This window comes from Dermacentor silvarum, chromosome 1, assembly GCF_013339745.2.
Source record: "Dermacentor silvarum isolate Dsil-2018 chromosome 1, BIME_Dsil_1.4, whole genome shotgun sequence".
Classification (NCBI taxonomy): domain Eukaryota; kingdom Metazoa; phylum Arthropoda; class Arachnida; order Ixodida; family Ixodidae; genus Dermacentor; species Dermacentor silvarum.
The window spans coordinates 93,481,829-93,495,422 of record NC_051154.1 but is presented as its reverse complement, the minus strand read 5'-3'; the positions used below and the strand labels follow the sequence as shown (position 1 = coordinate 93,495,422).

The 13,594-nt window shown below is 43.2% G+C and overlaps 1 protein-coding gene across 5 annotated transcripts in view; it reads left to right on the top strand.

Moving 5' to 3' along the window:
* The window catches only part of LOC119432526 (guanine nucleotide-binding protein G(s) subunit alpha), a 145,886-nt gene that overhangs the window by 5,456 nt on the left and 126,836 nt on the right, over positions 1-13,594 (top strand). For all 5 annotated transcript variants that reach the window (XM_037699694.2, XM_037699702.2, XM_049671085.1 and 2 more), the window contains exons 3-4: positions 268-322; positions 416-535. In XM_037699694.2, the coding sequence (XP_037555622.1) occupies positions 268-322; positions 416-535 (175 nt within the window). The remainder of the gene's footprint in view (positions 1-267; positions 323-415; positions 536-13,594) is intronic.

The following is a 13,594-nucleotide window of genomic DNA, read 5'->3' as shown; positions in this document are numbered from 1 at the left end:
TGTGGATAAATGAGACTATTTATACAAAGTTACTTTTGCACAGCGGCAAAAAATTGACATGAATGCAGAAATTGTAATTGTCATACATGTATGTCTTACAACTGTGGCTACTTGGGTAGTTACTTCACTCAATTTAGCCTTTCAATTTTCTTGATTATTTTGATGTTTATAAACTTTCATGCTGCTACATTAGCTTGGTGATTTTGTGTACTTTTGTGTTATAACTTATTGCCACACTCATCTGAAATAACGGGGTCTGCATTTCAGAGAGAAGAAACAAAAAATAGAAGATATAAAAAAGAACATACGAGATGCAATCCTGGTATGACTTTACTTCACCTTCTTTTTAGCAGTGTAAGAATCATTCTATAACACTTGCACAGTGCACTCACATGGTTTGTCCCACTCTAACTAGACTATCACAGGTGCCATGAGCACGCTGGTGCCACCGGTACAGCTGGAGAAATCTGAAAATCAATGGCGGGTGGACTACATTCAGGATGTTGCCAGCTCCCCAGACTTCGACTACCCTGCGGTAAGTGTGGACAGGGCTGCTGCTTTTTATTGCTTGTACAAATGGTGTTGACATTGCCCATTTGCAAATAGCTGGGAGAAAGGGTGCATGTGTGTGCACATACACATGTACACGCACACTTACATACACACACAAAATGTGCTGTTAGATTTGGCTCACCCATCCCCTTTATCAAAAACAAGGTGACCTGCTGAAGTTGTCCACATGAGTTCATGTGCCCATGCACGCCTGAAAAATACTGTGTCCATGATTTCAATCTTCCACTATGTATACACAGTGGCTCTCATATTTGATCCTATAGTTTGAAAAGACTGAAATTGCCTTAAAGGGACACTAAACGCAAATATTAAGTCAACGTGGATTAAAATGCCATTCCAGAAACCTCGCAGCACTTGTTTCGAGCCAAGAAGACAGTTTAGAAAATCGCGTCCAAAGAGTCCGCATACCTTTAGCGCAATTCAAATCACCCGCTCCTGAGCGGCGAGTGAGGACGTTGCATATGCCATCACCGCCCTTTACTGCCATCGATGAGTAAAACAGCCCCGACAGATGGCGCTTTGTTTTTTATCGCAAAATGTAAACATGCGACCATGGAGAAACTGAGCCGAGACAGATTGGCTTGGATTTGCCATGCAGCTGCCCTTGGTTAAGTAGCATGAATCGTACTGGCATCCCATGACATCACATGGACGTTGCATTCTCTGCTACTTGCAGTTTGTGTGAGTTTCGTGATCCAGTAAAGCCAGCACAGCACTACGCGATAACGAAACTACTGAAACGTGAAAGTGCGGGTGTCACAGAGTCTTTAAACCTTTCGACCGCCTGCCTCGTCGTCAAGGGTCTTTTTTCTGAAAATAGTATAGAACTGGACAAGTAGCATTTTCTTGCGTCTTATGCACTACAAAGATCTTTTATTACGAAGGGTAGAGTACTAAGAATTGTGAGGAGTGCCTGCGTCATTGGGCTAGTACCCTGAATGTTGCGGGGGAGTCCCAAACCGTGTCCTGCATTTACCTCAATTTCTCAATTACTAAACTCTGTTCAGGATAGTATTGATGCCTTAGATGTTTTTGAATTAATCTCACTTTAGCTTGGCTGAATGCTTCCTGTAGTGTCCCTTTAACAAGCTTAGCAGCAAAGTCAACCTTTGATTTTGTTAAAATAAATTTTGGACATTGTTTTGAATCCAACATAAGACATTTTACATATTACTTTATAAGACATTTTACATATTACTTTACTTTAATATATTACATTATCTTTTTGTGCTCTTTCATTTCCCTTTACGTTGTGATTTCTACATTTCAATTCATTTCCCCTATGCTTTCTCTGGCTTCATTGTCTGTTTCTCTGTACGGTTTTGACTTTATATAGGCTATATATTATACCAACTTTTTTTTTTTTTTTTTTCAAGTTACAACAGATTTTTATATGATCACCTCTGACAGCACTGTTCTGCCTTGGTGTACTTATGGAAGAGGTGGATGTTACTTGAGTGACAAATTGCAATGTCCAAATAGGTAATAAAAAGATAAATTACATGTTCCATTTTGTGGGAATGAAGCCCAGCAGTAGTGAAGTCATGTTTGCCTAACAGAAATACTAAAACGTTCATCACTTTCGAGATGTCCTGTGTTGAAATACATGGGCGTTCCAGCTAACGGGTTCCCGAAAGGTTGTGTCAAACAGTGGAATTATCTGAACTGTGTCGCCAAGCCATTTTATAGTACATTTTGATGGCAGACATTTAAAAAAATAGTGCTCGTGTTAGGATTTTTTCTGAATAGACATCACTTCACGACTGCTTGGCTTCATTTTCGAGATGGGGACATGTGTACTAAAGTGAATAATTTAAGAGTTAATTAGGGAAGCTTTTTAATTGACCACCCGGACATTGCCATTTGTCCTGCAAGTAACATCTGCCTCTTTAACTGACCCACCTCAACCGGCCAAATTGCGCTGTTTGCTCCAGGTGATTAAAAAAAAATGGTAGAACTAAAATAAAAAAAATTCAATAAGTATTCTTCATTGGACCTGAAATGGTGTTTCTGGCTTGCTTGCCTTTCTTTTTTTTTTGGGGAACCACTTCCATCCAGCGCATGTGCTGAAAAGCTCATGAAATAAAGTTTTTCATTCATTTTTCATTCTTTTTTTTTGCGTAACAGTCGGGAGAGGGTCAGGTGCAGACATGCAAACCATTTTAGTAGTGCCAGTATGGTTTGCAGAGAAGCTTAACTTAACATATTTCCTGTTTGAGAATGTTTCTTGAAATAGTGCCTAATAGCTAAAGAGTTTATATTTCTGCATGCATTATTGATTATTTCAGTATGACAAGCTCCAATGCTAAAGATTGTGATCACAAAGTTTCCTTATTGGGTGAATTCATCACTGGAGAGCATCCATTTTTGCAGGTTAATAAGCTTACAAGCAGGATCTCGAACTGTACCTGAACCAAACTTTTGCCAAAGCTGAACCTGAACCAATATTCAAGGACTGTGCCTCAGGTTTGGCATGAAATGATCCAAGAATGTTGAGTGACTAGCAGCTTGTTAGGACTTGCAAGACTGGTTTCATACATTAGTCAGGACAGCGTTCCATATATGGTGAATGCTGCATTCCTCTAGACCAGGACTTAGTTACTGTCACAGCCTTTTTGAAGCTGTGCTAGAGGTCACTGTTTGCATTCCAACATAATTGTTCAGTCGCACCTCGAGTTATTCATCAACCTGTTTTATGCCCACTGCAGGATAACGGCCTCTCGCAGCCATCTACAATTACTCTTGTTTTTTGCTAGCTGGCGTGATCCTATGTCTGTGAATTTCCGGATTTCATCACACCACTTATAGTCGGGTACAACTTAAGAAGACAGGAGAGGCCCCGTCCAGAGGACCGAAGCGCAGCAGGCGATTGCCTCTGCGACTAAAGAAATAGTCCCGCTGACGCAACTCGCCCCAGCTTGAAGTGCCGGCTGCCATGTTCTCCGTCGGCGGGGACACCGGCCGTCTGGCTCATGACTCAAGTCTATAGTGCGCGCCTATTGGTGGAGGCTCGTATGCATCCGCCTTTGAGGGGGCAAATGCCGCTGCCTTCTAAAGTTGTACTCGACTATAGCTCTCTGCCATTCACGACTGTTCTTTCGTTTTCTCGGTGCCCATTCTATAACTTCAATAGACCTCTGGTTATCTGCCCTACGCATTGCATGGCTTGTCCAACTCCATTTCTTATTCTTATCTTAACTGGAATACTGACCCCCTTTCACTCTAAAATCCATGCCGCTGTCTTCCTGTCTCAACATTATGCCTGTAATTTTTCGTTAGATCGGTCATTGTGCAGTTATTAACTCGTTCTCAAGCTTTGTTAACTTTCAAGTTTCTGCCTCATATATATTAGCACCGGTATAGTGTAATGATTATATGCTCTTCTTTTTTTCAAGGATAGCGGTAAGCTGTTAGTCATGGCTTGGTAATGCATGCCGTATGCCCTCCAACCCATTTTTATTCTTCTGTAGATTTCCTTCTTATGATCTGTTTGCCCTGTGACTAATTAGCCTAGATTAACATACTCTTGCACATATTCCAGAGGCTGACTGCCAATTACTTATTCTAGTTTTCATGCTATCCTATTGAACGTTACCTTAATCTTAATTACACTTTGATGAAAGGTCCTTGAATCATTTGTTGCAAGTCATTTCCAGCATTGCTGAACCAGGGCAATGTCATTTGTGATCATAGGTTGCTGTGTTTTCCATTGACTGCCACACCTTATCCTCCCCAGTCTAACAGCTTGAATACTTCTAAGCACGCAATAAATAAAATTGCTGAAATTCTTTCCTTGCTCGACCTCCTTTTTAATCAGATTTTTTTTTGCTTTTCCTGTGATGAATTAGGATAGCTCTGGAATCTTTATAGATATTTGATAAGATATTCACTGAACTCCTTGACTACTTAAAGCATCCATGACTGCTGGTGTTTCTACTGAATTGAATCAAAATGCCTTTTTTCCAACCTAATGAAAGCCATATAAGGAGGTTATTATACTCCACAGATTTCTTGCTTACCCGATTGATGACACGGATGTGATTCACCGTTGGATATTCCTTTCTAAAGCCAACCTGTTCTTTGTATTGATTGAAGTCAAGCGTTGCCCTGATTCTATTGGAAATTACCTTGGTGAATATTTTGTACAATATGAAAAGCAAGCTAGTGGGCCTATTGTAGTTCTCTTACATCTCCCTTTTTATGAATTAATACGATATTCGCATTCTTCCAACTCTCTGGTAGACTTAAAATTTGGCATTGCGAATAAGGGGTCTCAAGCTGTTGAGTTCAATATCCTGTCCATGCTTTATCAAATTGACTGTTTTTTCATCTGCTGCTTTTCTTCTGGAGAGATCTTGTAAAGCTTCTGTAACCTCATTGCTAGTTACACGTGAACTTCTTTACCCTTTTCGGCACTATGTTCATTCAGTCGCATGGCTTCCCTTGGTACTTTCCCTGCTGCCTATTTTACATTTCCGAAATTGCTGATGACATTGCTCTACTTATGTTTCACTGCATAAATCTTGTTCTTTGCTATACCAAGTTTCCTTCTTGCTGATTTTATGCTGCCCCCATTCTTTACTGCTTCTTCAATCTTGCCGATATGATTTCAAATATCACTTATTTTCTTCTTTGTTAATTCAGCAAATTTGATCTGATCTCGGGAGTACACCATCACGCTCTGTTATTTATTAGGTCCTTTGTTGCTTAGGGAAACTTGCCAGTTTTCTTTCTTGATGCCTTACCTCTTTGATTATGGCTTCTAAAATTATTTTTAAGGTTTCATTTATTATTTCAATGTTGTCTTCATCCTCCTGTTCCAAACTCTCATATTTGTTCATGCGCACTACCCTGAATTTATCTACTCTTCCCCTGGCTGCTTCTAGGTTGGCTTATTTCTTCTTGAACAATTTTGCTCTTTCTCTCTTCAAATTGAGAGAAATCCTAAACCTCATTAACCAGTGATCACTGCCCACTCTAACACTTATACATCCTGCATAATGTCGGGGTCAGAACAGAGTATGAATTGTATTTCAATTCTTGTATCTCCATTGGGATTTTCTGATACCACTTCTCATTATTCCGCATATGGAAGAAGTTATTCATTATTTGCAATCAATTTTTATACGCGAACTCCACCAACATCTCCTCTGTTATTCCTAGAGTCGATGTATATTTGGCTACTGCTCTTCCCCACTTTCGCATTGAAGTCGCCCATAACTACAATATATAGTACTGAGTTTTCACCTTTCTCATTGCTAATTCAATGTCCTCATAGAACTGCTTTACTACTATATCATCATGACTGGACGTTGGAACGTAGGCATGTACTACCTTTAATTTATACATATAGCCTATCTAGCTTTATTACGATGACTGCTACCTTTTAATTAATGCTGTAGAATTCGTCAGTGTTACTCACTGTGTCCTTATGAATTAGAAATCCTCTGCAATATCCTCCTTTATCTGCAAGACCTCTGTAGCTGAGCATGTGGCCATTAGTCAGTATTTATATGCCTCACCAGTTCTAACATAACTAAGTCCAGTGATATTTCAGGGAATGCCTGACAATTTCTCGAATACTCTTAATATCATCTGTAAATAAATAAAAAGAAATGACTATACTTCGTCTCAAGAGCACCGTGCAGTGCAATGAAGGCTAGCCTATCAGTAACAAGAACTGGCTGTGTGTTCAGCGAAGAGGGCCCATCCATTGTGTGCTATTAATCCTTCATTGAAGCTTCATTCAGTCAACGTCGTGCAGAGGTCGATAGGAAATGAAAGAAACCTAAAGCCTTCTCCTGACACTAAACCATTGAAAGGAAGTAAGGCATTGGGTACACTCACGAAAGGAGGCTAATAGGAAGTGAACATTCTGTACTTCAGGTAGCCATCACCTTCTCATTGTTTCCTATTGCTCCCCAGTTTTCCCATTGTGTCATTTTTGCAAGTTTTATTTTTTTCCCAGAAAGCTTGGCTTGAAAACAAAATTGTGCTTGGTGGGATCAGTATGCGCACAGAAAATGTTGAAAAAATTTTGAGGTTGATAGCTCAAGTGGTTTATGTGTAATAGCAGTCCGAATTGTCAATTTTGTGAGATCTGAAAGCTTGCCATTGCACGAAAAACTGGCTTTGGGAATTTTCATGATGAGGTGGGCTCGTCATGGGCCAAAAAGGGACAATCGTTCATGACGAGCTGAGGTCGTCAAGGTCTCTTAAAACGCCCCTCACCAGGTTTGGCGATTTTAAGCAGACAAGCGCAGCATATTGGGGGCGAGCTTCACTACTGGAAAAAGCTGGTGCCACCGTCGGCGTGACGTGGTATGAGGGATCACGGGGACACAGCGGCTGCGTCGTGTGCTTCGGAAGCACCGAAGCGAGCTGAAAACGAAAGTTTATTCCCACCTGCGCTACGGTTCTGATTAAGTGGGGAGGTTTCCTGCTTCGGGTGTCTGCTTAACAACACTTCAAAGCACTATAATAGGTAGTGGCTGCCTTTGAAGGCGTCCGACATGGTAGGGTATTGCTCGGTACCGCAGTGCCGGACACGTACGCAACAGAGCCCGGTGTCAGCCTTCACACGTACCCGCAAGCCAAGAAGCTGCGTGTAGCTGGGATTGCGAAACTTAGAACCAGCAAGCAGCCATCGGCTACAGCTCGGGTGTGTAGCAAGCACTTCCGCGAGGAAAATTTCTGCTACGGCACTGGGGCTGCGATGTTCGGTGAGTAGCAGAAAGCGCGCGCTGCCCTTTTAATGTCATAAATATTTGGTTTATGAACTCGTTGATGCTAGATACTGGCTAGTTCACCAGAATGGAAAGGGAACGGTAAGAAGCGCATTAAACAAAGGCATGGCATATGCTGATGTTTGTGTTAGCACTAAACAATGAATGTACTGGATTAACAAAAAGAAGCTGAGAAGACTGATAAACATGCAGTGCGACGCAACTTCAGAAATAACAATATTGAAACGTCCAATAATTTAGAAGAAAAGAAAAAAAAAAAAAGATTGAATCTTCGCGATGGCACATCGTGAGTGCTGTTTAGCGTCAGTCACTATTTATAATGAAATTATTTTTGAACAGCTCTGATAGCGTCAATGCAACAATGGTTGCTTGTGTACTGTGAAATGGTAATATGCTGTGGCCTAAAGCTCACGGCACGATGCGGCGACCACGCGCAATGGGCGTTCACTGTACCTATTCGGTAAAGAGATAGCGTCTGTAAACCATTCTGTGTCTTCTGTTTGCCCAAGATTACTATTTTGACAGTAGGAAACTTCTCTCGTTTGGAGAGTAGTTACAGAAATGGCCAGGAGGGCTCTCCTGCGTGGTGATTGTATTGAGCGCCTACAGCCAAGCCTATGAGGAGCGCGCCGCGTTATCCCTCATACTGCGCAAGCGAGGCGCTTCCGACAGATGGCGACTTTGTAACTACTCGCCCCCAATACAGTGTGCGCTGATGATTGTGTCTGCAAAGTAATACACCGCCACGTGCTGTGAAAACAACTGAAATATCAAACCAAATGCTGCGCGCCTTTTTTCTCAAGCGAGCCGCGCTCCCAGCTGGAGAGTCGAGATCAGATGCACAAGTGTGCCTACGTAATTCGCATTGCTGAAACGTCACTTACCGCAACACGTGATTTCGAGAAATATTCAGGGCTACAGCAGTTATTTGCTTGATCTGTTGCTTTACTAGACTATTTAAAACTGAACGTCTGCGAGTCTTTGTTTTATTCTGGCAGTAGTATCAAGGACATACTTCCGTTTCGTCTGCTTGTTCTCACGTTGTGCAGTTGTGCGCACTGAAAACGAAGCTATGTGCTATTTTCTGCTGGGTTCCAGAGCTCGATCGTGCTCCATGATCCACTTGCATCTGCCTCAGTGCTCATGTCGCACTGACTTACCATACAGCTAGTCAGGTGTTCTCGTTTACAGTGTGCAAGATTGTGCGCTGTGGGAAGCCAGGCAAATGCAACAGCTCGGAGACTTCAGATGTGTGTCACACAGACAAAACTCGTCCGAAAAAAAAATAAAAAAAATAAAAAGTGGGAGGGGGGGGGGGGGGGGGGGGCTCGTGACGTATACGCTAAGTCATCCTCCGGCTCCAGTATAATGCAGGGAAGGAATTTCGCTTGTGGAGGCTAGACGGGTCAAGTGGAGAGAGTGTCTTTGTATAACCTGTGTATAAAGAATTTCCAGCGTATAACCAAAATTTGCTGTTGCATGTGGAGGGGTCCTTTAAAGGCCAACAGCAACAAAATTTTCAACTGCGTGAAAAGCCCAGTTTTAGACAATTTAGCCCAAACCGCATGAGAGCAATTTTGTGCGCGACAGTGACGAGCGAAGGCTTCGAGCGATGAAACGGGCCGTCGCGCGAACAGATTGCTCGTTCTTGGCGCTCGATCGCTCGGATCTGGAAATCTAGAATTTGTCTCTCGTCGCCCGGAAGTGCTATGAGCCACTAGCCAATAGCGCGAAGCCAGAACTGGATATACATCAGTCAAGTACTACCGATTGTTGCACGGAACGAGCAAACGACTAGATTTTGATATGTGCAAGGATAATAACATAGTGCAAGACCTTCAGAAATATTTATGTTGCTCTTTACACTAAAACACATCAACTTAAATTAATAAATCACGCGTCATGCCAGTTTCGGCGAGTATTAGCTGCCCTCATACCGGCAACACCGGGGAGACGTTGCTTAAAGTCGTCGCTCGCATGCAGTACGACTTGTAGATGACCGCGACAGCCATCTCAATCGCATCGCTTGTCGCTGTCGCGCGCAAGATCGCGTGCATGCGGTTTATACCTTTAGCCACACAAGAGCCTCTGTGCAAAATGTTACTCTTGAGATGCGTGTGTGTGTGTCACAAAACACTTGCAAAAATTGATGTTTTTCATACTGAAACTAAAAAAAAACAAAGAAAAAAACGCCGCCATTACCACTTTCTGGAAGTGGCATACGACTTAAACCGCAGAGAACCAGCGCTCGTGTTGTTTGCTTCACTTGCCTGTACCGTGCCCGCCCGTGTATCACTGAACAGGTCGCGCAAGTCTCCTAGCCATAGAGTTATTATACTCTGCTAGCTGCTTAGTGCACTGTGCCCACGCAATTGTGTGCCTGCGAAGTTCCTTTAATGCGAAGCATTCTTCTCAGAGTCAAGCTGGTTTTCTGTATCTAGCTGTCTACATTTAATGAGCAGAGCCTCAATGTGTTCCGTCTCCGCTCGGAAACGAGTAGTGCATTGGGGTGGCCAAGGTTAAGGTGTGGATATTGTCTGGTGTAATGCGTACGGCGTAGTTGGGCTTTGTCGGTGAAAATTAGACGTTCTACTGTCTAGTGTCGAGAGCAATGAGCGTGGCTGGCGGCGTTTGGCGTGCTTTGGTGCGGCCGGCGTGGGCTTAGAACATGTTCTATCTTACGCCAAAGCCACTTGACTAAAGTGCATCGCACTTGCATTGCCGGCGAGCAGAACGGCCCACGTGAAACACTCCGAATTACGTATACAGGGGGCAAGTTTTCGGCAGCAGTGGCGTCACCGCCATAACGTAACCAACTTCGCCGGCCGCTGCCTGACACGCTGGAAACGCCAGACTACATTCGTGACTTTAACCTTAGCTACCATAGGCCGAGCAGGCAACAACTGCCATCTGTAGTAAAGGACGGGAAGTAGTGGAGGCTCAGCGTAAAGTGTGCGTAAATTCAAGGCCGAACTCCAGCTGTGGTAAAGTTTCACCCGTTTTGCTCTTGTGGCATCACATTCGTGCGTTGTTTGCCGGTACATCTACACCATGGCTGCTACGTCGCATTTTCCTTCGTGAGAAATGGAGTATGTGGTTCCTGCTGACAGAGTTTCTGGTGCTGTGTCAGAAAGGCTTTCGTTTGCCTACTTCAACACACCCGATGTAGACGCGGGAAATGTCTCGATGATGATGCACCACCGGAAATGATCGCTCGAGAATATCGCCCCTGAATACGACTTGCCTTCATTTCTTGTGCGCCATTGCGGGTTATAGCACTTATAGTCAATGCGAGCAGTGTCGCGAAATGTAGCCTGTGCAGCTTCATCAAGTGCAGTTTACATGCTTTGTGTGCATTGGCTGGTCCGTGTTGTGCTTGCCGGCCGCAGTGTAGTGCATGCTTGCGCCCTGAAAGCTGGGACAAAAAATATGTGTTCTGCCATATTCTGCGCAGCGTTTTGTACAGCCATCGCTCGTGTTCGAGTACTTGTTCGAGCACCCAACGGCCACACAACACGTTCGCATTCATGGAACAGCTCAAATCACATTCGCAACGAAAAGCATGCCTAGAGAGACACCCATCAACTTGCAAATGTTGAGCGAGCGATGCACCTAGGCGCAACAAAGAGAACAGCAGTCATGTACGGTTATGGCACTTTCGTCATATCTGCATCACTACCACTCCCCACCAGGTGCACGCCGTCGTCTGCTTAGGCGCAATTTAAAGGCTGCTAATACGAAAATTAGACAATTAGCAGTCCTGCGGCCTTGCCAAGATTACTCTGATATATTATGCATTGATAGCCAATTTAGCCCAAGTGAAATTTTGTTGCAGTTGGCCTTTAAATTGCCCCTCACCAGGCCACAGAGAAAATTTCGGTTATACGTTAGAAGTTATGTGCCCTCTAGGGAGCGTTCTCTCGCAAGAATTTTTCAAATTGGTTCACTAATAGCCTAGATAGAAATATTTCAGTGCCGTGAACCCATGATTTCAGAAGGTGAACTTCACCGCCAACACACACTCTCTCCACTTGCCCCGTCTAGAATCCGCAAGCGATATTCCTTCCCTGCGTTCTCCCATACTGGAGCTCAACGATTGTGTGACGCATATGTCACGGGCCCCGCCTTCTTTTTTTTCCCTCGCTGTTTTGCTGCGCAGTGCACTTCCGCTGACGGTGCTGCGCGCGAGCTGTTGCGTTCGTTCGTCTATTGAAGCAACAGATTACACTAATAACAGATGTTGCCTTTAATAATTCTCGAAGTCGTGTGTCACTATGAGCGACGTCGCAGCACAGACGTGTACGTAGGTGCACTTGCGTATATACGTCAACCATCCGGCTTGGAGCGCTTGCCCATGAGGGGAAGGGCAAACGACGTTCGGTTTGAAATTTCAGCTCTTCAGCATAGCAATGTAATACTTAACAGACACGATGGTTAGCACACATTGTATGCACTGCGCTTGTCAGCTCAAAATAGACAGACCTGGAGGGGCCCTTTACGGGGTTTAAGGGGCCCTGCATTTTTGCTCCAGATTTGTTCCCATCATGTCAAAGAAGTAAGAGCAAAAGGAATTAGGATAAAAACGTGCACAAATCCATGTTATATGTAACACAAATTTCAAAATACAATCAAGATGAGTGTCGCCCTCTACTCTTATTTCTGCGGCTCTGGATGCTACACTTCTCTGTCATGATGTAGAACTGTGGCAACCTGTAGCAGTGGGGCGCTGTGTTACCCAGTGCTCTGAAACTTGTAAACATTATTTTGGCTCATTCTATGGTTTTATTAGTGTTGCATCAAGTTTTACAAAACACAGTTTGTGAAAGTTCTTGAGGTGGTGAAAGACTGTAAGAAATGCATACAAAAACTTTATTTGAGCATATTGAACGAATGAAGGTCTGACATACACTGGGTGCAAGTAGGAAACATTAAGGTAAAGATATGGATTGCAGAGGTACCATAGTATTGCAATGATGGAATGCTGATGATCGTCAATTCCTCGTAGTAATGCTGAATGCGAATTGATATTTAGTATTGCAAACAAGACCTAAGCAGAGTTTCACTCGTTCAATATTTTTGGAAGTCATCTGATGTTGAAAGGACTCCAGAGGTGTGCTTGCTTAGAGCAAGTTCTTAATTGAGCAACAATGACTTGGCAATTAAATCTATGCTATTGGTTTTCTTTCCATTCTTAAAAAATACTTGATTTTGTGCCCTTATTGAGGATCACATTAATAATGTGAAAAGAAATGTATTATTGATGACATGCTTCAATACAATGCATGAAGTGATTCATGCATCACCTCAGTATGCTTTGTATTGTGTGCATTGTTAATATAATTGTCATTTTAAGAATACAAAGGTGTCTCAGGAAGATGGGAACATTTTGATGTGGGGACTTGTCAGGGCCCCGGTGAAGGCCCTTGTTGAAACATTTGCTTCAGAGTGAGGCTTCCCCTGCTCACATGCTGTTGATCAAGTCTATTATGTTAGTTGCACCCATTCATATGCGTATGTGTTCAACTTGAACATGTAGGCGGACATTTCAACTTTCAACTGGAGGAGACGTGCTTGCTGTAGCTATACAGCATTGAATTATATGTTTGATACAATGTAAAACATCCTATTGTTTCTCATGTGCCACGGAGGTCACTTTGTACGGCATGTCACCATAAAAAAAACCTTAGAGAGTGAGGATCAAATGCACTGTACTGAGCCAATTCACTGGTTCAGCAACCACATTTTTTTTTTTTTCTCACACTGGTACTGAACCAGAACAAAATCAAAGCACCTCAAACCTGAACCATGCTGGTATTTTGAAAAGGTTCAACAACTTCTTTATAAGGCTACTTGTGCAGCAGGGCGAGCACAATGTGCGTGCTCTGAGGAGACTTACATTGGACGTTGAAGCAGGTGCAGTGGCAGAGCAAGTTCTCGACGGTCTCTTCACAGTTAGTGATCTCATATAGGGGAGTCAGCCATTCCATAGAGGAAGGAGTATGAATTTGTGAAGGCTACCTCCAGTCGTTGGAAGCACAGCAGTTTGTCACACCGGGAGAAGGCTGATGGTAATCACAGCTGCAGTGACAGCTTAAGCATAAACAAATGGGGGTTGGAATTCTCCATAGTCTTCCTAAGAGCCATCATGATGTTGGGATCAATTCGGTGAAGTTCCATAGCTGCATCTATTCTTGATAATAGGATAAGCATGGACATTATGGGTGTTATCATGGGTGTATCACAATGTTGGTTGGCATAATCAAAGTACTTTCTTT